The 27,622-nt window shown below is 41.2% G+C and overlaps 3 protein-coding genes across 3 annotated transcripts; 2 read left to right on the forward strand and 1 right to left on the reverse strand.

The window, feature by feature from the left end:
- Positions 1-66: 66 nt before the first annotated feature.
- On the reverse strand, positions 67-3,448 carry dnajc22 (DnaJ (Hsp40) homolog, subfamily C, member 22). Its single transcript, XM_085443614.1, has 5 exons — positions 3,385-3,448; positions 2,171-2,293; positions 1,100-1,706; positions 687-979; positions 67-600 (listed from the first exon to the last, which is right to left on the reverse strand). Exons 3-5 carry the CDS (start codon positions 1,647-1,649, stop codon positions 424-426), a joined length of 1,020 nt encoding a protein of 339 aa, XP_085299740.1. The 5' UTR covers positions 1,650-1,706; positions 2,171-2,293; positions 3,385-3,448; the 3' UTR covers positions 67-423.
- A 19-nt stretch (positions 3,449-3,467) lies between these two features.
- Positions 3,468-16,926, forward strand: lmbr1l (limb development membrane protein 1-like). The gene is made up of 17 exons (XM_085443608.1): positions 3,468-3,719; positions 8,647-8,731; positions 10,398-10,431; positions 10,751-10,890; positions 11,330-11,433; positions 11,548-11,671; positions 11,765-11,833; positions 11,924-11,988; positions 12,641-12,713; positions 12,981-13,067; positions 13,176-13,252; positions 13,369-13,446; positions 13,555-13,628; positions 13,861-13,951; positions 14,035-14,101; positions 14,510-14,671; positions 15,237-16,926. Exons 1-17 carry the CDS (start codon positions 3,657-3,659, stop codon positions 15,320-15,322), a joined length of 1,479 nt encoding a protein of 492 aa, XP_085299734.1. The 5' UTR covers positions 3,468-3,656; the 3' UTR covers positions 15,323-16,926.
- Positions 16,927-22,265: 5,339 nt separating this feature from the next.
- dhh (desert hedgehog signaling molecule) lies at positions 22,266-27,251 on the forward strand. Its single transcript, XM_085443609.1, has 3 exons — positions 22,266-23,329; positions 25,432-25,693; positions 25,860-27,251. The coding sequence occupies exons 1-3, from the start codon at positions 23,021-23,023 to the stop codon at positions 26,663-26,665; spliced, it is 1,377 nt and encodes a 458-aa protein (XP_085299735.1). The 5' UTR covers positions 22,266-23,020; the 3' UTR covers positions 26,666-27,251.
- Positions 27,252-27,622: the final 371 nt, after the last annotated feature.

A 27,622-nucleotide genomic window follows, 5' to 3' on the forward strand; every position in this document is an offset into this window, starting at 1 on the left:
CTCTGCACCGCAAATTGCTGCTGCGCATGAATATATTTTGTGAAATACTTGATGCAATACGCTGAGTGACCCTCAAATGTTTAATAAAAAACAAAAAATGGCATATGTAAATATACAGTGCGCCTGTATAAACACTACATGTACACGCGTCTTACAGAAAGCAAGCAGATATTAAAATAAAACCAGGTGAAAATTGTTATCATGAGGTGGTTTACAATTACACTTCATCTTTAGCCCCAGGAGGTGGCAGCAAACTGCTGCATGGTCCAGAATTGAATAATGGACTGGACAGCTGTGAAACACACAGTCGATAAGTGTTATAAACCACAAAGTACAAGTGTCTGTGCGTGCCCTTGATTTATTTTTTCATGAACAATAAAAAATAATGACAACGCAAGCAAGCCCCCAATGAATAAAAGGCAACTAATTGAATCGATTGGGCCTGTGCCAACGTAGAAGGACCTCATAAGCCTCCTGGAGCTTCACAAATATTTCCTCAGCATCCTTGCTGGGGTTGTGGTCCGGATGCCACTTCTTGGCCAGCTCCCTATAACTTCGGGATATCTCCTCAAGAGAGGCCTCTGCTCCCAGAGACAATATCTGCAACATAAATACAATAAATCCAGATGAAACGGGCTAAATGGCAAGCAGAAAATGTAGACCTATTTACAGCATGCATTTCTTACCTTCAGTGCCTCTTTCTCTCTCTCAGTGTATTCTTTGAGCAGTATTTCTAGCACCTTCCTCCAGGCATCTTCATAGTACCCTCCTCCAGTAAGCACACACAATATCCGATATGGCATTAAAAGAAGGTACTCCAACACACTTCTGAGCCAAGGCAGGAACCATAAAATATCCAGCAGTGCTGCTATAGAGTCAGACAGATAGTACAGGGTGGCTGTGGTGTTGTGGAAAATACAGTAAGCCAGCGGGGCAGAGAAGGCCAGCCAACCTAGACCGATCCTATAAAGCCGTGGACCTGAGGTTGGAACAAAAAATATTTAACTTCAGGAAGCCACTTAAAACTGAATCAGAATGATTATTATCGACGTGCATAGTAAAATCATCCAATCATCTCAGATTGGTGAAACCAGCCCACCTAATTTCTGTTTGCTCCCAGGTGTCCGTGGAGGTTTGAACGTGCGGTGCTTTGCAGCAGTGACACTGGCAGCCAAGCTTATAGGAAGAGGAGATAATGTGCTGCCATAGAATAGCAGGGAGGTTGCGAGACAAGAAGTCAAAGTCTTTTGGAGATCGGATGTCTGCTGGCCAACATTGGACACCAGATGCACCCCTGCACCCACACATAAAGGCAACACAATCAAGTAGAAGAAACTGAGGGAGTTCAGTCCTATCATGGCCACAGTGCCAAAGTAGACTCCAACACACACCTGTCCTGCAAATCTGACAGGACTCACAGGAGGAGGGATTGAAGTGGGAGGCCTTTTTCTCTCTTTATTTCCTTCTTGATTGGCCTCACTAACATAAGCAGGGATGCGTATAAATTCCCTGACCCACCCAAATCCAAATCCTCCTAGTGTTAGCATCCATAGCAGAGCATGGGTGTCTCTACCTAAGTACAAATGGTGAAGGCCCAAAGGCCCACCTACTGCCCACAGGGTGTAGGCAACAATTATACTTTTTACCATGAGGCCTCAGAAGATTACCTCCTGTACAGGTGAATATTAGTCATCCTTGATACATACCTGCAATAGAGTAACAAAAAGTGTTAGTTATACCTCCAAACCTCCATCAGTGTTTTATAATTATATTATACTTTAATCAAATAATTAAAATGGAAATGTTCAGCTTATAATTTATTGGCTTTGATCTTTAATCCCATGCGCTTACATCGCCTGCTAACATTTTATTTATTTATTTAGTTTCATAACTATACTGTGTTACACCCTCCTCTGTGATCTGTCTGTTGGTCTTTGCCAGGACACTCAGATTTTTAATCTCTGCCATCCACTTCCCTGGTTAAATAATATATTATATAAGGGGGATTTATCTTAGCTCATGCTGTGTATTGTTAGTTTTACTCAACTCATTATGTGATCCAAAACATACCATTTTTGACAAAGAGTGCAACTATCTTTTCTGATCAATCGAAGATATTTGCTGTTCTTATACATCCAAATTGTATTTTAAAAAAGAGTTTGTTACTTACTGAGCCCATAATTTCAAATCCTTATCCAGAGAAATCCTTTTCCAGTGCTTTCCGTAGTTGAAGTTGCTGCATGTTGTTGCAATAGTTGGACTTTGGATCATGACAATGGGATTGCGCAGCGGCCTGAGTGCACAAAGCACATCAACACGAGCCTGTAATCATTTAAACTGATAAGACAAGTAAAAAGGCTAAAAGCGACATTTATGAAGAAAAAAGGACACTGTTGACAATGCTTCAAAGAGGGCTTAAGTTTATTTTGTAAGGAAAATAAGGACATAGCCTTAGGCCTGTATGCTAAACTTCAGCATAGGATAAGAGTATAATCCTGCTCCCCAGTGAAGCCTAAAACAACTTCACTTTTTCTGTACAATTTTACTTAAAGGTGTATAATACAAGCTTAAAGTATAAAACTCAAGTTATATCGTATTTTTTTAAATCAAAGCAAAGCACTTTTATTTTGTAAAGTGATATTCATTATCATATAAGCTAAAATATGAGATAAATATTATTAATACATCAGTAATACTTAGCATTATGCCTGATTATGAGGCTAACTGTATGTGATATAAGTAGTATCCTTGTGTGCGGGAATATATTTGTTAATAATAATAATTTAGTCCAGACAGAAATAAAGGTTTAAAACTTATTAAACTTTTGCCTATGATGGTATTGTTTAGCCTTCCATCAAAGAATTATCACCAGAACTATAATAGGGGAACAACTTGCTTGATGTTCAATTTCCTCAAGAATAAAAACATTTTGTTTTGGAAAATGGCCAAAAATATAAAAAACAAAATACACATACTTCAGTGATGTAACCTAACAAAGGCTCCTTACCTTAACTATATACTGACCAGGGGTATTTATGTGTGCAGAACCCCAGTGACCACTTATGAGCCAAGAAAAACCCCAATTGACCCTGATATTAATACCCCAATAGTCAGAAAATGTTTGATAATATATTAGGCACACCAATCTAAAACAACCATGTGCATCTGAAATAAACCTAGTTTTCATTAAGGTCATATTCCGTTTCGTTAAAGGTGTCTAGGAGAGGAGAGGAGATGATTCTCATTTAATTTTTTAATTTTTGTACGTTCTGTGCACCCCATTTATATCAGTGAGGGTAAGTTAATGCGACCAGCATCTCTCTAAATTAGTTTTAGCCAAGTGTAGCTACCTGTTCAGTCAGTGGGTGTGGACCACACGCATACCTGGAAAGCTGGGTCCACATTAATATTTCAAATCGCTGGACTGCCAAAACAATAAGCTCCCGTGGCCCCGCCCCCTGCGACCCCTCCTTTGCTGGGCTTTCGTCGGAGCTGAGCAGCCTTGCAGCAGCAGGTTAGCTCTTTAAAACCGAGCGAGCTCTGCTAGCTACACATCAACAGCATATCCAGAGAAGATGCGAAGTCGCTCAACTTTTTAACAATTCCACCCGCCTCCAGCGCTTTTAAGCCTGAGGACACTGTTATGGTTTCGGAGAATGGAAACGGACGACGTGTCGGTTAGAGAGCAACTTTTCCACAACCGTGTCCGGGAGACTATAGTAAGTAACGCCGAACCAACCCAACCGTCAGTGACTATGCTTATGAGCCCCCCGCAAACGTCGCATCACTGTAAGAAAGTCGCCTCAGTTAACGCTGTTTATTTCACTTTACCTAGCGGTAGCACGACTTTTGTTTCTCAGCTGTAGACTCCACTTACTTTCTCAAGCGATAACAAGTTTGAAGTCACTTAAATGATAACGATTGAAATGTGCTCGCTCCCTGGGCTAGCTTAACCCATGTTCAAACTTTAACTGTTGCACGGATACAGCTGGTGAGCAGGCAGCAGAGAGGCACAGCATTTTGTTACTGTTGATGCTCTTTTTTTCCCCTCTGCTGTTTTATCGCAGTTTTGTATAATAGCAACAGCAACTATTTGAACCTTAGACTCGGTTCAGTTACAGCAAAGCACACGGCTCCTGACCTTTAACCCTCACATCACATCAGACGGGAGCCCGACTACTGAGATTGGAGATTGCTGAACCAGCCTATCATAAAAGCATCGTCAGGCAACACTTTATCACCTTCGTATCTTAGCATCAGGAGTCGATTCATCAACTTGGTTTGCTTTGCTCAGCTCCAGGTTCGTTCTGGTTTGCAGAAGATCATGAGGTGAAAAAAATGTGAGGTTTTAAGGAACAACGTGTGTGTGTGTGTGTGTGTGTGTGTGTGTGTGTGTGTGTGTGTGTGTGTGTGTGTGTGTGTGTGTAGATGAGTTGTATAATATGAAAAATAGTGATTCCTGTGGGAGATTGAGTCACTGCAGCAGCAAAGAAATCAGAACAGGGCTTACTGAATCCAAAAGAACATACATTAAGATTGTGATCAGTTAGACTGCTTTTATTTGTATGACGAGTCAAATTCTTGCTTTTAACTGTGAAACCTCTAAAGAATGTAGGTTTTTTTCCCAACAGACTAGGAAACCCCCCCCCCCCTTTTTTTTTTTTTTTTTTTTTTTTTTTTTAAGTGGTAGGCTGAGATATTTGCACATTAGGGCTGTTGGTGGCTTTTTTGTCTGCCCACATTAGGTATCAGAAGCAAGATTACATCCTCTGGAAAATATCACTTAAAATAGTATTCTACATTTGGTAGGCGGTATATATTTTCAGTGATAGATAGGATGCAGTTATTAATAAACCAAAACCAAATGAACAGCAAATAAAGTGCTTGCATTTCTTCTAATGCCCTTGTTTTGTCATTGTCCCTTTCAAATACCTAATGCTATTAGCAAGTGGCAAGTCTCAAGTCTCCAGCTTACCTCCTCATCACAGTACTTCCTCTCAGGCTTGTCAGCTGCCCCAGCACCTCTGGTTATTAATGGCTTTAGGCCAAGCCTATCTTTAATCAGCTTATTTTAAAGTCATAAACCTGTGGCAGAAGTGCATGTATGCTAGACTGAGAATAATATTTTGCACTAACAAAAAAGGCTGGATGAGACATTTTTTTTAAAAGTAGAAGAGCAACTCTTTGATATCCAAAAATAATTAAATAAAAATAATTCCTTCCATCCATCTTTTTCCACTTATCCAAGTCGGGGTTTCAGTTGAGCTGAAGCCCATCCCAGCTGTCATATGGTGAGAGGTAGAGCTAACTATTTACACTCATGGCCAGTTTACAGTCACCATTCAACCTAACAGGTATGTCTCTGGACTGTGGAGGGAAACGCACACAGGTAGAACAGAGTCCACAGCCAATGGATTCGAACCCAGCACCATCTTGCTTTGAGATGATGATGCCAACCATCGCACCACCATGCTGCCATTTTACTGCATTGTATTTGTTTTAGTTATCAGTTAATCTGATGATTATTTTTTTACAGCTGTTTAGCCTATAATGAAATATTCCAAAAGGTCTTTGAGAAGCTAAACTGACTTATATTTGCTTTAAAATAACTGAATGGCTATCAGAACAGCTGCTGACTGAGTTTCTGTGGATAAACTAATGGTTTACTTGGGTAATTATTGTAACTCTTATTCATAAATAATATAATAATAGATATGCGTCAATTGTGAGATGCCAAAAACTAAACAAAAGAAAACAGTGTTTTAAATTCTTTCAGTCTTTTACAGTTCTGTATTTGAAGCTAGTGTAAAACTGATGTTAGACTACAAACATCAGCCACTGATATTTCTAAATGTCTGTTTATTTACCAACAGGCCAGAGGCAGTCAACGAGGCGTGTATCATCCAATAGAGATGTTTTTATAACAACATGTCCTTAGCCGACGCATATAAATGCTGGTTTAGCTACTGAGAATGCTCTCGTATTAGATATCCAAAGCATGCAAGCAGCTGTTCCATTAGTGCTTCTTTTTTGATTCTGAGGAAATGTGATGGAAAAATAATGCACGTATCAATGCACAGGGTAGATACATTTTTCCATAGGTGCATGACAAAGATATGCTATAAAGGCTATTTCTATATGCAACAAACATGCTTGCAGCTATTTGCCTGTCATGAGAACAGATGAGAGTAGTTTAATAATAATAATAATCAGTTAGATATCTTGTTGGAGTGAAGACAAGTGGTAAAATTCTGTGCTTGACTAAAAGGGGGGGGGGGGGACGGTATTTATGTGAAGTATGACACTTTCTGGCTTCTGGTCAGAAGCCTCCCAGTTGGACCAGTTGGTACCGGATTCCTAAAAGTCGACAGTAATTCCAAACAAATTCTAATTCGATGAAATGTACTATACCTGTTTGGCCAAAGGCATAATAAACAGTTAATAATCAGTGGGAAAGTGCGATTACAGCCAAGTGCATGTCTTCACTTGAGCTGATTGTGTTCTTGTAAATCATCTTGGGTATCAGCAGATAGTAGAAAATTGAAGCGCAGAGAGCGTAGCTCGGCTGTGGGGGTAAACAGCCGAGCTAGGAGTGCTCATCCACAGACCACAGCCTGAGCCTGGTCGGATCAAGAAGGATCAGTGTCTAGCACGATAAAAGGTCATGATGATAAAATCTTGCAGTAGAGAACTGGAACAGCCAGCATCAGCACACACTGATATCTATTCCCCGCTTAGAAAAGAGCACTGTAATATTTGTATAATACCTGAGTCTCAGGCGCTCTGACTGAAAACTATAATAGCTCAGAACTGATGGGTTTGAGTCTTAGGAGTGACTTTCTGCAGTACTTTTGAGAGAAGGAAAACAGAGGACAATGTGTTGGATGGATCATCTCCCCCCCCCCCTTAATTTTTTATTTATTTATTTATTTTAGTTTATTTGTTATTGAGAGACTCTATTGAAACGCTTAAGTATTAATTAATAATTATTGCAGACCATTAAATTGTGCTTAAGGTGTCTACTTTAAAAGCGAGTCCAGTTTTGGAAGAGATGCTTTGTCTTCGTTCTTCAAGGATTCAAGGAAACTTTATTGTCATTCACATCACATGTTTAAATGAGGTGAAACAAAATTACATTTCTGCTCTGTTCTTCTGCTCCTTTGTAAATTTTCACACAAACTGCACGGCTGGGCGAGATGAGAACATTTGCACTTCAGCTGTTTTTTGTTTTCTTCGGCAGAACAATTTTTGAATTACTCTGTGGATTGTGAAATAGTCTGCACTGACACTTTGTGTCACGCTAGAGCCTGAAATTCTCTAAACTCTCCCCTCAGCAGCCCTCTGTGGCCTGCCAGCTCTCAGTATGGCCAATTTAGCACGTTTTCCCCCCACCACACTCTACCTGTTTCTCACCCAACCTTTGTTTTCTACTTTTCTTGTTGTTGGATTAACCATAACAAGGTCCTTTCTAAATCCGACTGCATTATTCAACAATTTACGCAGACTGAGCTGATTAGTTGTTGCGCACAGTCGTTTGTTTTTTCCATGGTGCAGCTTTTGTGCTGCCACTGATCATTTCCTCTCGCACAGACTCTCAACTGTTTTTTTGTTTTTTTTATCTCACACAGCAAGTGCAAGATTAAACTAAAATAACAAACTTTTGTGTAAACTCGATTTAGCAACAGGTTTTATACGACGTTGTATTTCTGCAGAGAGCCTCTCCCTCTGTGTTTGTTGCTGTTGTTACCTTAAGGACAAACGTCTTCATTGTGCTGTGCATACAGGGCTCCCCAGAGGCTCTGGAACAGGAATGTTTTCATTGATACTTGTGGTTTGGCAACATCAGTTCATTCATGACTCACAGCAACACTTTGTTGCACTGATAAAAATGTATTGACGTGAAATTAATGCCACACAGTTTAGCTGTCAGATAAATCAGGATTCAGCATTAAACGGTCACATCTTCTGCACGTTCAGCAGCTTAGCTTACATTGCTGAGCTTGTCCAAGTTGCTCAGGTATGTTTTATACTTGGGTGCGTTTCTGAGCAGGAGCTACCATTGGTGCTTGCTTATTGTCTTATCTGTGGCAGGCAGCGGTTTGATCCATTGTTGTATTAATGTAAAGAGATTTAATTAGAGTTGGCATGTTGAGGGCTTTCCCAGACAACAGATTGCTGGTGGAAGACTGGTTTAACCTAAATTTGTTGCTTTAACGTAATGGTAAGCAGTGTGGAGGGGGATCACTCACCCACTGGCATTAACCCTTCTCTCTTTTACTCTCTCATAATCCTTCTCAGTTTATCACAGTGACCTTTTTTTTTTTTTTGGACCAAATGGGTAATCTTCAGACGTAATCTGTGTCTCTCTTGGCGTAGGCAAACTCGCATAGCCAGAGTGGAAAGCTGTGTGAGGAACACATTCTGTAATCCCCAAATGTCTTTTCTCTGCTTTCTCCCAACTTACACTAAACCAGACATGTCAGCAGTTTAAAGTAAATCTATTGCTCATTGACTCATTGATTAACAGCATGACAGGTGGTTTACATAGCTAATCTTATTTATGTAAAACACTGGTCCCTTTTAATGCCTGTCCTCAGACCTTTAAATGCAAAAATAACACTAGAATTTTCTCTGTTTCTTCTGCAGATCTGTGTTCTCCTGTTTACTTGCCTTTACATGCTGTCCTACCTCATCCTTAACCAATTCAGGAAGACTGCAGAGTTTGTCACAGGTGAGTTTTCTGCAACACACGAATACTGCACTGTTAGAACGTTTTCTATCAAAAGCTTCTAAAGAATTGCCTGCAGCAGAATCAGTGATGATGTTGACAAGCACACTGTCTACATTGGTGAGTGGGTGGAAGTAGGCAATACTTTTCAACCAAGCACAGGTGTTGTTCAGAAATTACCCATTCTATTTTGAGCAGTCTTTGTTTTCTAGTTTGTGTGCAGGCTGCAGCAGGATTTTTCTTTTGAGCTTTATTTGAAGAGTCTTCAGAAACCTGAATAATGCTCAGGCAAGCAGTAAAATCAATATTGTTTGCATACATGAATGTACCACATATGCACCCTAGCAGGAAGGCAGCTGTGAGCTTAGGGCTAGAGTAACTAAATGTATTCACCTCGTTAGGCTGAAAGCATGTGAACCATACACATGACAAAAGATGTTTGCTTTTTGTTTTCTGACTTTTCGCTGTCTGGAAAAGTGTAGTAAGATGTGTTTTGGTGAACACAGACATTATAAAAATAGCACTATAGCTAATAAGCAACCTTCATGTAGTTACAGTTAAGTAATAACTGTTGGTGTACATGCCCATGTCGTAACACTGCCTCCACCATCTTTGTGGTGTCCTAAAAGTTTTCACCTTTTTGTGAACCCTCTGTATTTTCATGAAGGTAAATCTGTATTGTAGACACTGACAGTAACACTCTTACCTCTTTGCTCTTGAATTGTTTAGATGTTATGAAGGTTTTTTTGGTAACCATCAAAGTAATTCTGTATTCATGGACTTTATTTGTCTTCCCGTCATCTTTCAGGCCTTTTGTTGGTGCTGAGCTGGGCAGTAAATGTTTAACACAAATGTTGAAAGTGCTGAAGTGTGACTGCAGAACTTTCAACAGTTACATAATAAATCCAATAACTTCCCACAATTGGAAGCAGATGTGAGATGTCCAACTAGTCAGGTCTCTGTGCTCCACTGTGATTGGGTGGGAGTCTGGGAGATGGCCAGATGCTTTTTTTTTTTATTTTTTTTTTTATATTGGGAACGAGGAAAACCTGCTATATATTAGCTCACTGCTGAAAAAGTTTGTGCATCAACAACAATGGAACAGTTGTGCCCTGCAGCCTAAATGACAATTGTGCAACAGCACTGCACAAAGTTGTTTTTGTCTATAAAGATTCAAGAACTGGTTTTTGCTCCTTAGGCTTATCTTCTATATCTATATTTCTCCTCTGTGCCAATATTGATACAGTAAGGAAAATACTGTAGTACTGAGCTACAGAAATTCAAATAGTGAATTTAGACATTAACTTTGTAGCAAGATCTTAAACATTTATTCATTTTTTAAAGCTTAAAGAGGAAATGGAGACATTTATAGAAGTGTTTGTTTGGTATTCTTAATTCCCCGCTCTTTCTGTATCCTGCCTATAGGTAGTTCAGTTTTATTAGAGTCTGGGTTTTGCTTGAACAGAATGTTCCAAACATACTCGTCCCCCGCTTACTCCCCTTTCTGAAGCCGTTGCTTTTTGCTGCACTTCTATACACGCCCAAACACACGCACACTGAATGTGTTCTGTGCTTAGGCTTTCCTACAATGTAAAAGTCAGGTAGTTACATGTGAAAACAAACTGAGGTCTGTCAGTTATGTAATGAGTGTTGCTCTGTTCCCTTGTAGATGATGTCGAAGATGCCACTGTCAACAAAATTGCGTAAGTGAAAAACACAACTGATTAACTAGCTGGTATCAGTCTGTTCTCACTCCCACTCCATATGATTGAGCAGATACCAAGTCAGTGTGACGTGTGTAGTGACCCAATACCATTTGGCTTTGGATTTATTGCCCTGCCTTGTGTGTGTGTGTGTGTGTGTAATGGTGTGACTTCCATGTCACTCTGCCCTTTGTCCTTACACGCCGGCACTATATTACCTTATTCATGGCCACTGTAGCCTTTCATCTACGCTGTGGTGTTTGAGGCTAAACATAAATAAATGCACAACACTCACAAATGGTGTTTCTTCTTTTTCCAGGCTGTGGCTGTGCACATTCACCCTGTCTGTTGCAGTCTGTGCTGTGCTCCTTCTCCCCATTTCCATTCTGTCCAATGAGGTGCTGCTCACCTTCCCACAGAGCTACTACATGCAGTGGCTCAATGGATCTCTTATTCATGGTACATCAGTCTGTTTTTTTTTTTTAAGCAGGGATGACACCAAACATAACATCAAATAGAGATCTGTTTTAAAACTGGAACAGAATGAACAGTAGTGATGCCCTCTAGATCAATATTAAACAGGCCTGTGTCCAAACTGATAATTATTACTGACAGAGAAGCTGTGACCTCACTGTTCAATTCAGTCAAGTTTTCCAATCTCAGTGGAATGCCAGTGTCTCATTGTGAAGAACTGTGGTGCTGATTAATGTGAAAGTAACCTTTGCTGTAATGATTTTAGCTTATTTTGTTCTGTAATTATCGCACATTGCAATGTATGTATACAGTCTTGTCAGTGTTGGGAAGGCTGAGCCTCATGGTGGCCGATCTGGGTACTGCTAAAACTAATGCTAATCAGCGTTTGCCCCAAAAATAACAAATGAAAAATCTGTCTTGACAGGTTTGTGGAACCTAGTTTTCCTTTTCTCCAACTTGTCCCTGGTCTTCCTCATGCCTTTTGCATATTTCTTCACTGAGTCCGAGGGATTTGCAGGATCCAGAAAGGTAGCATTTTTAGCACAAGCTCACATTGGAGACTCAAAATGATTTATGGATGCAAGTCCACAGTGCCTGTTTTCGCACCCATCTGCTCACACATCATCTACTTTGGTTGTGTAGGGTGTAATGGCACGAGTTTATGAAGCAGTTGTGCTGCTGTTGCTGCTGGCCCTGCTTGTGCTGGGCATTGTGTGGGTGGCATCAGCCCTCCTACATGACAACATAGCCCGGAAGAGCCTCTACGGTGAGTCAACCACAGATTCCTCAATGACAGGTAGTTTTTATATGTTTCATATAGCCACTTGTGATGCTCTATCTCTCTCTCTCTGGATTTCAGACCTGTGGGAGTATTACCTTCCCTATCTGTACTCGGGGATCTCTCTCTTTGGAGTGCTGCTGCTTTTATGTTAGTATATCTCATTCACAGTTGGTGGAGTAGCTATAAACCTGGTTCTATGGCTTTTGCATATCATCATCTCTGTGCTTCTCTCCTCAGTGTGCACTCCCTTAGGGTTGTCACGAATGTTCAGTGTAACGGGCAGCCTGCTAGTCAAACCACGGGTGAGTCACAGGCTCAGTGTCTTGAATTTAAACAAGTCTAGTTGTCTAAAGCTATGCTAGCAACCCACTGAGTCAGTACAACTTTTCTTCTAACACAACTTGTTCCATCTTCAAAATCCACACTTCCTGCTGGTTCCAATCATGTTGTTAATTTGTAGTGTTTATTACATGAGGTGCAACTAAAGAAAGCATACTGAATTATCAATTTTGAGTGTGCTGTTGATGCACACTAGTCAGGGGAGTACACAAAGTAAATGAGCAAGCTACATATAGCTAGTAAACAATTCAAATGAGTTGGTTGGTTTTTAAAAATGGGAAGCTTCTGAAACCAAAACCTTTTAATGCCTCTGAGGTTTAATTAATAGTTTTCCAACGTCTATTAAAATGCAGAGCACCATGACTTAATGTAATAAATGTACATAATTGGTTTATACTAGTCTCTTTAAAGAACAGTATGTACTACTGTTTGGTCGTGGCTTTACTTTAACATGTTGAACTTTCCCAAATAGCAGTGAAAAACTGCTGTGAATGGCCTAAATGTCTGTGCTATATTTCACTGCAGTGGTGTCAGAACACCTGAACATGACCATTTCAACTTGTGCCTGTGAACTCATTAAAAATCGAATTGACTGATTGGTCCTGTCCTCTCTAGCTGCTGGAAGATGTTGAAGATACTCTGAGCTGCACCACATTTGAGGAAGACTCTCTCTCCAGGAAAATCAACTGTAAGTAGGTGATAGTGTTCACAAGAACGTTTCCTCTGGTTACTTCTCTCTGTTAGGTTAATTGGTTATTCAAAATTGGCCGTGGATGTGAGGTGTTTGAAGACTATAGGAAAAAGTACTTTATCAATGTGTGGTTAAATGTGTAGTCTGGGGTGGTCATTAAGTGTAGAAAGGTGCTATATAAATACATTTATTTGTTTTTTATATTCATCCTTAAATTAACTGGTTGACATTTTCTCCTTCCCACCATCATGCGTGTGATTGTAGGTGGCAGTACATCCTGCTGGGTCAAGCTGAACATGGAGGCTCTGAAAAAAGAGTACCAAGCCGTCCAGAGTAAGCGCGTCGCCCTGGGTAAGACTGGGTGAACAGTCTGTCTCTCTGCTGGAGTTCTCGCACAGTGATTACAGAGTGTAGTCATTTGTTGTTGTCGCTTTTCTGTCTTTCTTGTTTTCCCCACAGAGATGCGGAGGAAAGCGTCCCCATGGCAGCGGAACCTGGGCTACCCGCTTGCAATGCTTGTGCTTCTCGCACTGACGGTACTTGCATGACTATCAATATAAGCATCAATTCTACTTTAAGTTTAATTTATCAAGACCACAATTATTTTTTGTTTTTTAAAGTATTATTTTGTAATTGTCTCTTGTGTCTGTAGGTGATGTGTGTGCTGATGGTCTGTTTCAACGTGCTGGAGTTGCTGCTGGATGAAACAGCCATGCCCAGAGGAATGGAGGTGGAGTTTCTGCCAAAACAGAATTAATAAATGCGCCCCTTTTAAAGGTTTATGTGCTACAGCTAGTCGTGATGATATATTGAGGATTGTTATTTTTGTGTGTTGTAGGACCCTCACCTTGGGATGGCCTCCTTTTCAATGTTTGGCTCACTGGGTGCTGCTGTTCAAGTAGTTCTCATTCTGTATCCTTTCATCCTCCCATCTTACAATTGGGTGCACATAGAGTTAATTAGTTGTCTACATTTGGCGCAGCCACTCACCAGGATGCCCTTGATATTTCACCAGGGCGTGGGTGATGTTGACTCATGCTGTCACACTCACACATTGGAAGCACCTTTTATTTTTTTTGTAGCCTACTTCTTGGGTGCTCTTTACCACTCTGCCTTCCACTGTTATCCTTAAAATTATTTTCAGTTATCTGATGGTGTCCTCAGTGGTGGGCTTCTATAGTTCCCCTCTCTTCACTGGCCTCCTGCCTCGTGCACAAGACACCAACCTCACACAGGTACCCAGTGGTCAGCAGGCTCACATATTTCATCCAGAAACTGTTGTTTTCACTAAAGATGGTAACCTCTAATTTTTTTTCAGATAATCGCCAACTGTGTTTCACTGCTTATCCTGAGCTCTGCACTGCCGGTGTTTTCACGCACTCTTGGTAAGCATGAAGCACAAATGAGAAGTGGGGCATTAACATTTCAAAGTTTCTAGCCTTGTCCACAGTTTTGCTCCTCTGTAATTCTGTGTGTGTTATGTGTGACTGAGCATATAGTCAATGTTTATGTATATTACACAATCTTAACAATGCACTGTGTGCATGAAATACTAATAAGTTAGTTAGACTGTAATGGAAAACAACAACATTTTGAACAATTGTCTTTGACGTTACATGAAATAAAAAGTTTACCCTGACTCTGCTTTGACTGCATCTATAAAATGGAAAGCATTTGTGTAGTTTTAATGATGTCCACAGGAGGGCGTTTGTATGCCATGAATATTGTGCCTGCAGGTGAATTGGGGCTTTGGCACATTTTTCACAAGTTTTGCTTCTGTTATTTTGTGTTAGGGATCACCCGTTTCGACCTACTGGGAGACTTTGGTCGATATAACTGGCTTGGGAACTTCTACGTTGTATTTCTATACAACATGCTGTTTGCTGGCCTCACCTCTGCCTCCCTGATAAAGACGGTCACCTGGGCAGTACAAAGAGAGCTCATCCGTGCCTTTGGTCAGTCTACTTTCATTTTGAATTTATGAAGCAAAGTGAACAACGTTTGTAAGCATATACTTTTTTTTCTGTCAGTGAGACTGAGCTGTGCTTAAATTCATTGCACTTGGATATCTCTTTCATAACTTTCCCCACCTTTGGCCCCATTTCCCTATGGGCTGGTCTCTCTTCCTCAGATAGAAAGAATACAATTCTTTCAGGAAATTGTAAAGGGACAGGAGGAGAGTCAGGTCTCCTTGGGGACCTTCAGGCACACCGCCCTAGACCCCTCACAGCACACACACACACACACCCTCCAAACCTCCACCCAACACAAACAACCACTCGGAGCATGGGCACGCCAAACTCACACATGCATACACACAATCCCCTTCCTCACACTCCAGATAGCATCTCTGCGCTGTGGCAGCTCTGCTGCACTTTCCCATTGCCTCCCAGCATACTTTTGTTCTGTGGTTAATAGACTTTCAATTCACCTAAATCACAATTTTTCCTAGCTTTGCAAATGTAATGCTCCACCTTTTGATTGTGTGATATTATAGTCCTTGTTTCTCTCTCTGTACAGGTCTCCACAGACTACCTTTAACTGTGTCACGCTCCACCGTCCCCTTCAGGCTCCTCCTGGCCAGTGGATTGTCTAAAATCCAGTGACTTTTTTGGGTTTTTTTTTCCTTCTCATGACTGCCTTTCCTAACCTTTAAAAACTGAGCCATTTCAGAGGTGTACCCGGCGGATTAAAGGCATTTACAGTTCAGTCTCTTTGCCAGCTGGTACATGGATCAGGTCACCACGTGTGAAGAGACTGAAGAATGTGAGTCTGTTTGCACTGTGTCCAGTGGGAGCACCGCTTGATGCTGTGTTCAGTGACCAATATATCAGGGTCCAAGTTTATACTGCTTTTTGACTGCAAAGGCAAATACTGGTACAAGTGGTTACCGAGTCACAGGTGTGACTGGATCGAGGGGAAAAGGGATTAAAGCCATATTAGCAACGATAACAGAGCCCCTGCAAAGTCATGCTTTGTAAAAAGAGGATCCTTTAGCAGCTGTTTGTCTGACATATGTGAAAGTCAGCAGAGTTATTTTAAAATATTGCATTGTAGCTGTGACATAATTTCCTCTTCCTCCTTCAGGTCGACTGAGTGCTCTCTCTTTCTTTGCGGCTTCCCCACGCCTTCCTCTTTAAGTACCACCACTATTTTAAGACTGGAAGATCTTCTACTTCCATGTGTTTGGATGTTCCAGTCTGCACCAGTGTTATGTTGGTTAATAAAAGGAAGTCGTTAGTGGGGAGCTGATGGGACAGAGAGCAGTTCAGTTGTCTGCGGATCTGCGGGTTACACACAGGGAATGTGAGGTTGACGTGATGGTCTCAGTGTTGGAGCTCTTTTCTTTGTCTTTTACACACTGAGGTTACCAGTAGGATTAAGAGCATTTTGTACGACGGCTTGACTTTACAAAAAAAACAAAAAACTGAAAGCTTTACACTTTGTCTTATAAAATGTATTTGAATGCCATGTGACACTCACTAGTGGGAACTCGCTGCCTTAAAAAAACCAATCAAACTGTGAATCATTAAGCATTTGTGTGGGGAAAGTGCAATATTGTGTATGTAAAAGCACACTTTTTAACTTTAGCAAAAGTTATGTTTTCAGTTAATTTTCTGTGATGTTTATTTTGCTTTCATCTCATTCCTCTGTGTCGGAAACTGGAGTGAATGCATCAGATAATGTCAGAATATTTTGGAACAGCTATGTGGCTGTCAGGCTTTTTTTAGAGGTTAGATTATCTACTGTCAGCATTATCTCATCATCTGATATGTGTTGGTGATCCTGTGTCACAGGTTACTTTTGCTGCTGTATCAGCAGGTTATTTGCTGTTGGTTTGACCAGCAGGGGACACTATCTCTTAAGTCCAATGGCAATATAACCCCTAATTCTGTCTGGTTAGTTATTGTATGCATTATATGTGGACAACTCTGAGGTTTACTCATTTCACTTGTTCTGAAAAAGTTCTTATGGATTTTTCTGGCATTGTGTGTTGTTTTTATTATTTATGGTTGTTTGGGAATCCATACTTTGCATTTTGATTTATTACTACTCTCTTTTCAAACAGTTAAAGAAAATGTTTAGTTGTCCTGAAAGATTTCGAAAAGAAAACTTGAAATGCTGTTGTTTCAGATTTTCCTACATACTACTTTTTTTAAACTATTACGTGAATGTTTTTGAACAATAATCAATAAAAATGTGTTTTTGACCTCTTTGTATGCGTTTTGTTTTGTCTTTGAACGCACAACAAGGTTATTATTATTTATTCATTTCTTTGATGCAGTTACATCTCCTAACATGTGGCCTGTAGTGGGTGTGTTACTGGTAAGAGACGTCTGTCCTCTGTGTCCCTCCACCCTTTAGTGCACTACTTTAATCAGCAGCAGAAGAAAGCTGTATTTGGGCCTGTCTGTCAGCGGCGTCCACCCGCGACGCCACTGCAGCCGTTGCCCATGCTTTCCCCACTTTGATGCAAATGCCAGATAACCTTCCAAATCAGGAGAAGCGGCGTTCACTTACGATCACTCCTTCACATCCCCACCACCCACCTCCTTTGTTTCATTCCTTTTCCCTCGCCTATTGTTCATTTCCTATTTTTCTTTCTTTTTTATCTAAAGTCTGTTCAAGAAAACCCCAGCTGATTAATTTCTCCCTGTTGATTTTTTTTTTTCTTGCATCTCTTGTTTTGCTTCTTTGGATGTTTTAATTAAGATTATTTTGTTTAGGTTTTGTTTTTGAACTTCATTTCCTTTGCTAACAGGAAATGAACTCAGATGTCGCCGTAACATTACTCGGACATCTGCAGGCCGGTTACTCTGAGGCAAGTGACACTGTAGGCCAGGGGTGTCAAACTCAAATACACAGTGGGCCAAAATTCAAATCTGGAACAAAGTCGCGGGCTAACAGTAATATTTATTGAAATATATTTATTGCTCCAGATATAAGAATGAATCTTTTCTTATGGACTCAAACAAGTTTTGCTGAGAAACTGAATATGGAACAAGCTTAATACTAAACAATATATATATTAGCTGTATAATACCAGTAGGCCAGCTCTAATAGTCATTTGGTATGGCTTCACGGGCCAAATGTAATTAGGCTGCGGGCCAAATTTGGCCCGCGGTCCAGAGTTTGACACCTATGCTGTAGGCAGTTAAAAGGTGCATACGAAAGAACTGTTGGTGTGATTTCAGAAACGGGGTGAAAATTTAGATTTTGTTAAATGTGATTTTATATTTGAACAAACCCAGACTGATGCATTTAATCATGGGGCTAAAAGTTGGTGATTTTGAATTTACACCCATTATTCTCCATTTTCTTTGAATGTGACTAGAAAATTGCACTTCGGACTTCTGGTGATTGATGCTAAACATGTTTTGTTTTTTTTATTAATGAGGGTTTTTGCCCTCTGTGCTCCTGAAAGTCCTTCTTGACAACAACCAGTTTTGCACCTTGGAGAAATGGTGCAGTTTGTGCTTGAATCTTTTTTTTTTTTCTTTTCTTTTCTTTAGCCTTAAGAGCTTACCAGCTACAGCCCAACTGGATTGAATGATTTGTCTTTCTGGAGCACTGTGTGCACACATTTGCATTGTAAAACAACCCTAACTATCACTGTCAGCCTTGAAAGTGGTTGGTGTAACACTAAGATATCACAATTCCACCGTAGCAGAAAGTAAAGCTTGATAGCGATGCAATCAAAGTGTCTCAGCGGTCCCTTTCGGTAACACACTGTAGTAATGCATGTCGGGACTGCCAGGGAAAAGGCGGGAAACAGCCAGCTTGTTATGGGATGAGATAGGCTATCTTTATTGTCAAAACATAAGAATGAAGTGGGGGGGAAAAGACACAGAGTAGCTTTCCTGACAGTCGGTCATTTGAAGTTTGTGCCAAAGTGCATTAAGGGTTGTTATTCCCTCTTTTCTACACTTGCAAATACAGAATCACTCCGGAAAAGGCGAGACCTGCTCGCTAATCAGCTGATAATGGGCCACACTGTCCACTTGCTATAGCTGCCCGCCATCCTGTGTGCACACTCACGGCACACTTGCTTCACACAGTCGACTGCCACAGGCCTTTTGTTTCATCGGGTGAAGGATGCAGTGTTGAGCTTTGTTTTTGTGTGAGTGGTTCAAAAACCTTATCATCACAATTGACACTGAGAAATCCAAGTGAACAGTATTTAACAGTATTTCCTAAGTTAATTTGTAAATTTTTGTAGTAAATTGTAAATATTGTAAAACTTTTCTTCTGTCATTTAATGGTCGGGCATTGTACAGCTACAAGCATTTCACCCCCATGTCATACTGTGTATGGTTGTGTGTGTGTGACAAATAAAATTTGAATTTGAATTTGATTTATTTAATCTGCACATTAGTGTGGAAAAGTCTTGAGACACCCCTCAATTCTTTATATTTTGGCGGTGGGAAATGGGAAAATAGGTGCAGAGATTTATTGAAACATGTGCAAAACAAATGCAAATGTAGTGCAAAAACCTCGATTTTTACAAATCTAGTGGACATGAAGTCTATGATGCGACTACTTTTATTTTTCGACACAGTCCAAACTCAAGCTTTTTTATTATTTCTTGAAGTATTCTTCAGAAATAGTTCTCTGCTTCTTGTTTAATTTGGCATACCTCCGATTTTTCTCCCTATTTCCCTTCCTTAACAATGACACCCTCACAGCCATCCGTCCACTGAGACAGCTTCTGATGAGGGTTCAGTGAACGGTGGATGTGTCTCTCAGGTCCCGTGTTAGGCCTTGCTGGATTTTCTTTTTCCTGTTTTTTTTGTGGCTTTCAGATGCTGTTCATCTGCTTCATCTACTTCAGGCTTCCCACTACCTCCAGTTTCCTATTTTTTTTTTTTTTTAGGAAACTGCACACCATACAGAGATATACAGCGATAAGTTTTTGGTTAATAGGTCTTTGTGAATCACCTTGATGGTGAAAATACTATTCTGTGTCTGTCAAACTCTGTTATCATTGGCATTTTTGTAAATTCAGATAAAGAAATGGGAACAGATTACGTGTTTCTGTGACATGCTTCTGGTAACAACGTGCTGAAAGACTAATGGCTCTGTGCTAAGTTGTTAGCTGAATAAACACAATTCTGTTTCATCCCTTGTGTTAAGTGCTTTTTTATGCTTGCTTAAACCAATATTAAGAGGATTAACAAACAAACAAACAAACAAAGAAACAAAGAAAACAGAACCATTCTTAGGTAAGAGGACTGGACTGAAATCGAGACAAGAAAATCTGGTTCCTTGGGAGGAATGAGGGGTGACTCGAGTCTCCCGCACACTACTGCACAATGTAAATGAATTTTGGGGATGGAATTAGCAGAAGGTATAGCATCATGTTTGACCTTTGACCTGCTTGTCAGCAGCCAGGAAGTTCCACCCTTCGCAGTCTATTGTCCACTTTCGTGCAGCATCGCCTCAACTTCACTGGTACTCTGTTTATTTTTATTTTGCATTTTTTATGACCTGCATCCCTGCTTAATCTTAGCCATAACATGCTAAGGTAGACGTCTCACATCCGTATATGTGGCACACCTGAATTAAACATGAAAACATGACACAAACTGATGTATTAAATACAAAACCAGAGTTACAATACAGTGTGTGCAGCTGCACTAGAATGCACCACCCTGCGCTTCCTGCACTGATAACACAGTGACAGACAGTGGTGGGCAGTGAGAGAGGGGGGAGACGGTTAGGTGTCAGTTCCTTGACTTTCCTTGCCCTCACCCCCCTCGGAAACCCTTCTAATGGTCTCCATCTGAGGAAGTGGATCCTGCAGAATGTCTAATCAGCTCTATGAGACAAGACTAACACTTGAAAAGTCAAAGATGGATTGTTTAAAAAATGCTACTTCTGTTTTACTGAATCCTAATTTCAAACCCTTGCTGCATTCTGAGATATCAGCTATTCGTCGAGTATGACCCAAATTCACAGCGCACCTGTAAGTGCAAAGGCAGTCAGTGTGACCACCAGCTCAGGTGCAAGCACAGCCGTCTGTTTGGAAGAAACAAAGCAGGGTAGCCTAACCCAAGCAGGAAAGATCTCGTTTTCTGTGCTGTGGCTTTGCAGGAAACTGAACCATTCACCCAGTCATGTACTCCCATCCTGAAATGGGGGAGTAAAATGCTAAGAGCCAGAAGGAGGCAGGGGGAGGCTGGAGGATGGGGGCACCAAAATAAAAACTAATAATAATGACCTTTTTTTTCTCTTCCATCTCCAGCCCACAGATGTTTGCTTCCTTCCTTTCCCTTTCATGTCAGATGGAAATCTTTTTTCTCTTGTATAGCTTTGAAGAGAAACACTGATGTGAGTAATTGTAGATATGAAAGTGTTTGTTACTTTTTTTGATTGAGTTATTCCCTGCATTTGTTACAAAGGCCGATATCTCTCATCTGTGTTGCCTAAGCCAGACTCGAACCTTTCTCCATGTTTATCATAAGGACAGGAACATGCAGCTTCGCCTTACCACCCCTCCCTACAACATCCTGGGATCATCTAGAAACTTCCCCCAGTGAGAGTGCATTTCCATGGTCAGTGTGGAGCTCAGTGACCTGAGTGACTGCAAAATGAAATGTTTAGGGTACAATAAGTCACTTTATAAATAAGTCTTTTTCTTCTTCTTCTTCTTTTTAAAAAATTATTATCTTCAGTTACAACAAACATCAAGACATATACTATTTGAAACATTCAGTAAAGACAGGCCACCGCCGCTCTGTTTCCCTGAAACAGCCACAGTGCAGAAACAGGCCTGATGTATTAGGTCCAGGAAGCCAGAGATAGGGCAGTGACATGCACTTTGACCTTTAATCTGCCATTAATTTAAGCTTCCCTCTGCGATTACAGATGTCCCACCCTTGAGATACGGTGATTACTTTCTTTTCTGCTCCCACTTTGGGCATTATCAGACACATTTTTATAATTCTCGCCGCTATTGTTCTAGGGTGGATAAAAATAATAAATTGATGATAGGGCCAGCGGGTGTTTCCACCAAAGAGGTCTTGGGTGCGCTTGGTTCAGGAGGGTCAGGCTAGTTCCCCAAACACAGGAAGGCAGCACTGTAAGTCATAGTCTGTGGGTGTCAAGGCTGGACACTTGTGCTCCATCTTTAGGTCCTCACCTTCAACTCTTGTCTATTTATAACAGAAGCATGAGTGTGCAGTGGGAGGGATGAGCAAACAGAGGCAAAGACATGTTAGCTCAAAGCAACTCAACTGACAAGAAACTTTGGAAATTGAAGCTACTGTAAAAGCTCCCAATGAATCCTAAATTTTGTGTTTTTAAAGCGTATTTATAATGAACAATTTGTCTCAACCAAAACAAACAAACAAAATACTGAAATAGATTTGTGTATTATCTTTGTTACAACTTTTCAGTTTTTTATGCCTAAACTTTACAGTATTTTGATAAGGGGGTGGGGTTCACGGTGTTAACATAAGTGGCCAAATGATGTGTTCTTTATATGGATGGATGGATGGAGGCGTGTGCTGTCGCGGTGGGAGCGCGCAGAGGAAGGGAGGGCAATCTTGTCCGGACTCTAATAAGAACCAATGGCTGGCGCAAGGTGGCCAGGAGCGCTGAAACGCGACAAAAGACAGTGGACGAAGGAGAGAAGGAAGAAAAAAAAAAGTGTCGGTAGAGGCATTACTGGATGGACAGCAGGGATGAGAGATTCATTGGAGCGTCCAGAAAAATCCCAGAGTCAGGCGGCTATCGGGCTTTAGGTGTGCGTCAGTTTGTGTGTCCAGTCCAGGAGACGGCGTGGGGGAGAGACAGAGAGGGAGAGAGAGAAGCGGTAAGTGAGCAGAAATCCACCAAAACACCTGCGTCAAGACAGGCACCTCCGGAGGATATCTGAAGATGACTCTCGGATCACAGGAGACGTAGTTCCCGCTGATACGCACTGAAATCTTCAAAGAGCCTTTGTATTTCCACATTTTCAGTGACCCAACGCATGCCAGACTTCAGCCAATCAGATCGCGCCGTCACCAAAACAGTGAAGCACTTGCTTGGTATTTTAAAACTTTTTTCTTTTTCTTTTTTTAAATTAAGGTGAAACACCGGGATATGAAGTAACCTACGTGCCCCGGAACTTTATCAGTCTCTGGGCTAAAAAATAACTAAATAAAAATAAATAAATATCACCTCTAATGATCAATGATTTGGAATGGACCAAGATCTGACTCTCATTCACTTGCTGTCACACACCTGGAGCTATCACACCTGGGCTATCGCCGCACGCATTGCGAGCCACTGACTTCTGGGAGACCCAACCCTCCTCAATGAAGCAGTTCTGGTGGGCCCACCTGGCACAGCTCACCCTGGTTGCTGTGTGGACTTTTATATGGCTGGTCCAGGGATGCGGACCGGGCCCGCGGTACGGCACCCGTCCGAGGCCCAGAAAGCTCACAGCCATGCGCCTCAAGCAGTTTTTCCCCAACTTATCAGAGAACAACCTGGGGGCCAGTGGGAGAGCAGAGGGCAAGATCGCACGCAACTCTGAGCGTTTCAACGAACTTGTGTCCAATTACAACCCAGACATTGTCTTCAAGGACGAAGAGAACACAGGCGCTGACCGCTTCACGACTAAGGTGAGACTGGTGTCGAGCTGGGTTAGAATCTTAGATTTGTTTTATATGACTGTGATACAGTGATAACAGTCGTTTCCATTGCTTCCCATGATCGCTTATGACTGTTGTGTAGTAAGTCCAGTAAATGCCCAAAGATGCAGCACCAGATTGACTCAGTGAGGTGATGCTCAGACTGACTTCCCTTTTCAAGATAGTTTCGTTGTTGGATGGTTGATCAGCTACATTTCCCTAAATGGACAAACTGCTGTTTGCACCTTCAAAACGAATCATATAATCCCAGTCATTATCTACCTGCACTTGCCAGTCTGTTAATAGATAAAAATGCTCAGCACGGCCTGTGTAAGCTTTAACCAAACCTTACCTCACTTTTTTTTTAAAGATAAGAAGATAAGGATGTAATTCAACACTACCCTTAAGTGGCTGAGTTTCTCTACAGGAACATTTCCTTTTAATCTTTAACCAAAGTCTTTGTTATTTGAAATAAAACACTTCCCATGACAGGTTCTCAGAGTGCCCAGCAGAAGAAAAATCCAGGCAGGGCACTTAAATTCCTGATTGATTACTAAGGATAGGTAGCCAAATTTACAGTGTCTTGAGAAGGCAGTCAACGTCCTCAAGGATTTAAGATCTGGGCCGCATTAAAGAACTTTCAAACTACCCATTTGGAATGCCACACTTCTGAATGTGAACACAAGCTCCATTCACACTCAGTCCACGGTTTTGGATACTATGGTCTTGTGTGATTGTTTAGGATATTAATCTGTGTCCCTTCTCCTCCCGTAGTGATTGTATGTGAGGGAAATCTGTGGTTGTATACGTGTGCCCTCCTGATACCAGTTTGAATGTGTGTGTATGTGTGCATGTGCCCCCTTTTTTGCCCAGATGTGAAAGACGTTCTTTGTGCGTCATTTGGAGACTCAGAGGGGTCGCCTATACAAAATTCCCTCCTACTGAAGTAATGGCACCGTCGGAAAAGCGACTATTGTAGTTGTGACAATGAAATGCCTCTCTTCAATGGCATTGCGAGATAAATGTACCCAGTTTGTTTTCTGTCCCTCTCTCTTTTTCTCACTCTTGCTGTCACATTCCCAAGTCCGTGCCCATACATTCTTCCCCTCTGCCCTCTCTTTTTAGTCCCAACCTCAGGCCTTTGCTACGCCGCTTTCTTCTTTTCCAACTTTAGCTCCCATGGTTTTCTGTCACTTCCTCCTTCGCTGTTGATCCGTTGTGTATTCGAAATGAGCTTTACTGCCATAATTATAGGTTTTAAAACCTGCCACAGCACAAGTCACAAGCCAGCGCCGTTCAGTAGCTGCATGAGCGTATCACCTCGGATGCTGACGTCATTATTTTTCAGCCTGCTATTTTGCGACAATGCTGACACAGTCTGTAACATTATGGCCCACGGGGGTGTTAGGAGTCACTGTGCACATATTTGATCACATGTCTCAGGGGTGAAACTGAGAAACTCAAGTCTGGAACAATCTGGAAAGGCAGAGAATGGCCTTGATTATTCTGTCACCCTGTTGAAAAGGCCAAGGAATGTGCCAAACTGGCTACAGTAGGGTTTGTTCTTGTACTCTGATTGTTTGAGCAAGGTTGAAATGGCCTTTAGCAGAGTAGAGGAGGAACTGTGTGATGATGCCAACTGACAAACAATCAGAACCTGGGAGCTGGAGACAGAGCTGAAATACTGGAATCGTTTTCTGCCGAGGCGCACTGAAATCAGTCTACGCACTTAGGTGTAAAAACCCCATTTTTCTTTTTCTGCCTATTGTTAGAGAGTGGTAATATTCACAAGTGTCTGTCTCTTGAACATCTCTTGTTTGCTGATGAGACTGAGTGACTTGGTTTTGGAAAATTAGGAACTCTTTAGATTCTACAGTTTCTACTTCTGAAAACTAACAAATCATCATCTGTTAGTTTGGGTTTCAGAGGAAAAACAACACTGAGTCAAGTCAAGGTTTTTCTTCTGTGTTGCAATTTTTTGTTGTAGGTAGGCTGAGATGGGTGCTCATGCTGATAAATTTGTGAATATATTTACAAGTTTACTGAAGTGCTCCAAAATGAATATCTGCCCTCTTTCTTATTCTGCCCCGTAGCGATGTAAGGAGTGCTTGAACAGGCTGGCTATTGCAGTGATGAACCAGTGGCCAGGGATACGCTTGCGTGTGACAGAGGCCTGGGATGAAGATGGCAACCATCCTCCTGGCTCTCTGCACTATGAAGGCCGGGCTGTGGATATAACAACGTCTGATAGAAGACCTGAAAAGTACGGTCTCCTGGCCCAGCTGGCTGTGGAAGCAGGCTTCGACTGGGTCCACTATGAGTCCAAACATCGTGTCCACTGCTCAGTAAAAGCTGGTAAGTTTAAGAAGGTAGCTGCCATTAAAAGCCATGCTTGTATTGTTAAATTACTTTACTTCAGTGTGAAATGTATCAGGATATTTAAGTTTATAAAAAAAAAAAAAAAAGGGGGAACACAATTTGTGTTTACTCATCTTGGCTTTGTCTGCTGATCCTTCTGCAGATCATTCTCTTGCTGTGGAAAAAGGTGGCTGTTTCCCAGGCTGGGCCCGGGTAACTGTGGCTGGAGGGATGCAGAAGAGCCTGTCGTCACTCACTCCTGGGGACAGAGTCATGGCCCTATCTGGGACAGGCCAAGTCGTGTATAGCCAAGTCCTCTTGTTTCTCCATCGGGATCAACAAAGCTGGTCTGCTTTTCTGTCTCTGGAGACAGAACATGGACATAGATTGGCCCTTACTCCAAATCACTTGGTCTTTTTAGACCCGCACTGCAGACAAGAAAACAGTGAGTACCAGCCTCAGTTTGCAAGCAGGGTCAGACAAGGAGACTGTGTTCTCATACATAAAGCAGAGCAGCAAGTGCATGCATCCCAAATCATCTCAGTTTCACTAACAGAAAGCGTGGGAGTGTATGCACCCTTGACAGACGCTGGAACTTTGTTTGTTGATGGCGTGCTGGCATCCAGCTATGCGCTGGTGGAGGACCACAGGCTCGCGCACTGGGCTTTTGGACCCCTGCGACTTTTCTTCTCATTCAAGCAGCTACTTTGGGGAGAAACAGCAGAAGAGCAGCAGGATACTGACATTCAAAAAAGTTGTACTAAGACTCCAATGCATGTTAGCACTTTGCCTGCAAAGGACAAAGCAGGTGTGTATGTGAACAAAGAAGTCAACGTGAGTGATGCCCTGAGGATAGAAAGTAGAGAGAAGCACTCCTTGCAGACGGAGACATCAGAGGTGCACTGGTATGCTAGACTACTCTACAGTTTTGGGTGCATTCTTTTAGACTCAGAGTCATTTCATCCTTAAGAACCAAAATCTATGCACACTTAATAAGTGCCATAGCCTACTGCTACGTTTATACAATATGTTAACACTTCCCATTTATTCCTTAAAGGATTGAAAAACACTGGAAATGCTTGCTAGCTTTCTCCCCTATTTTTGTAAAATAATCTGCCATAATGTTATACATGCTAACAAATGTTTAAGAAACTGAACATAATGAGACTTTGAGCAAGTTAATATAAAAATGGTAATACCAAAGACTATCATATTTTTGTTTTGTTTTTTTGTATGTATTTTCTCAGTTATATATGTTAAAAAAATAATAATAAAAAAAATGAAATATATATATTCTAATGAGACAAGAATGAAATCCCTGACGAATAGAATCTTTATTTTTGTACTTTCTGAATCATAATATATATATATATATATTTTCCATTTTATTATAATATCTACTACATGTGCTGTATGCCCTTGCTTGTTTTCATGTCATAAATCAAATTAAAATTGTACTTTTATGAAACGGCAGGCTACCTTTCTTTTCAGCTGTGGTGTAGATTGGTTTTGCATGTTAGGTTAATTGATATTTTTACTTACTAAACAATAAATTAGTTGCTCAGTGTGGAGGGGGGAGGGGGGGAAGGGATATGACAAGGAAATGATAGATTCCAGCACTTACAGTCGAGTTAATGTATGTTGTGTAACCCTGTGTGGAAACCCAGGTTAATGAAAAGCCCAGAGTACTTAATATTCCGCCACAGTCTGCAAACACTCTGACTTTATCTCAGTCACAGATCTCTGCTTTTTTGGAAGCCCACTTTAGGGTTTTGTTTTTTATTATCAGGTTTTGTTTGTTTTTTAATCGTATTGGAATTGCATTATTTTGCGCCACCCTTATCTGCTAACTGTTGCACATTACAATGCCACTTTCTATTCTGTTACATCCCGCTTGCGCATCCCACCCAAAAATCGAGTCTGGCC

Source organism: Copadichromis virginalis, linkage group LG20 (genome assembly GCF_057382275.1).
Source record: "Copadichromis virginalis isolate Kocher_CV1m ecotype Utaka linkage group LG20, C_Virginalis_male_GT1.1, whole genome shotgun sequence".
In the NCBI taxonomy this organism is placed as follows: domain Eukaryota; kingdom Metazoa; phylum Chordata; class Actinopteri; order Cichliformes; family Cichlidae; genus Copadichromis; species Copadichromis virginalis.

Coding starts and splice junctions, on each gene's coding strand:
- dnajc22 (XM_085443614.1), bottom strand. CDS start 1,649: ATGGTAAAAAGTATAATTGTTGCCTACACCCTGTGGGCAGTAGGTGGG. Junction 980..1,099: donor TGGGAGCAAACAGAAATTAG/GTGGGCTGGTTT, acceptor TTCCAACCTCAG/GTCCACGGCTTTATAGGATC. Junction 601..686: donor GAGAGAAAGAGGCACTGAAG/GTAAGAAATGCA, acceptor TTTATGTTGCAG/ATATTGTCTCTGGGAGCAGA.
- lmbr1l (XM_085443608.1), top strand. CDS start 3,657: ATGGAAACGGACGACGTGTCGGTTAGAGAGCAACTTTTCCACAACCGT. Junction 10,891..11,329: donor CAATGGATCTCTTATTCATG/GTACATCAGTCT, acceptor CTGTCTTGACAG/GTTTGTGGAACCTAGTTTTC. Junction 13,952..14,034: donor AAGACACCAACCTCACACAG/GTACCCAGTGGT, acceptor ATTTTTTTTCAG/ATAATCGCCAACTGTGTTTC.
- dhh (XM_085443609.1), top strand. CDS start 23,021: ATGAAGCAGTTCTGGTGGGCCCACCTGGCACAGCTCACCCTGGTTGCT. Junction 23,330..25,431: donor CTGACCGCTTCACGACTAAG/GTGAGACTGGTG, acceptor TCTGCCCCGTAG/CGATGTAAGGAGTGCTTGAA. Junction 25,694..25,859: donor CCACTGCTCAGTAAAAGCTG/GTAAGTTTAAGA, acceptor ATCCTTCTGCAG/ATCATTCTCTTGCTGTGGAA.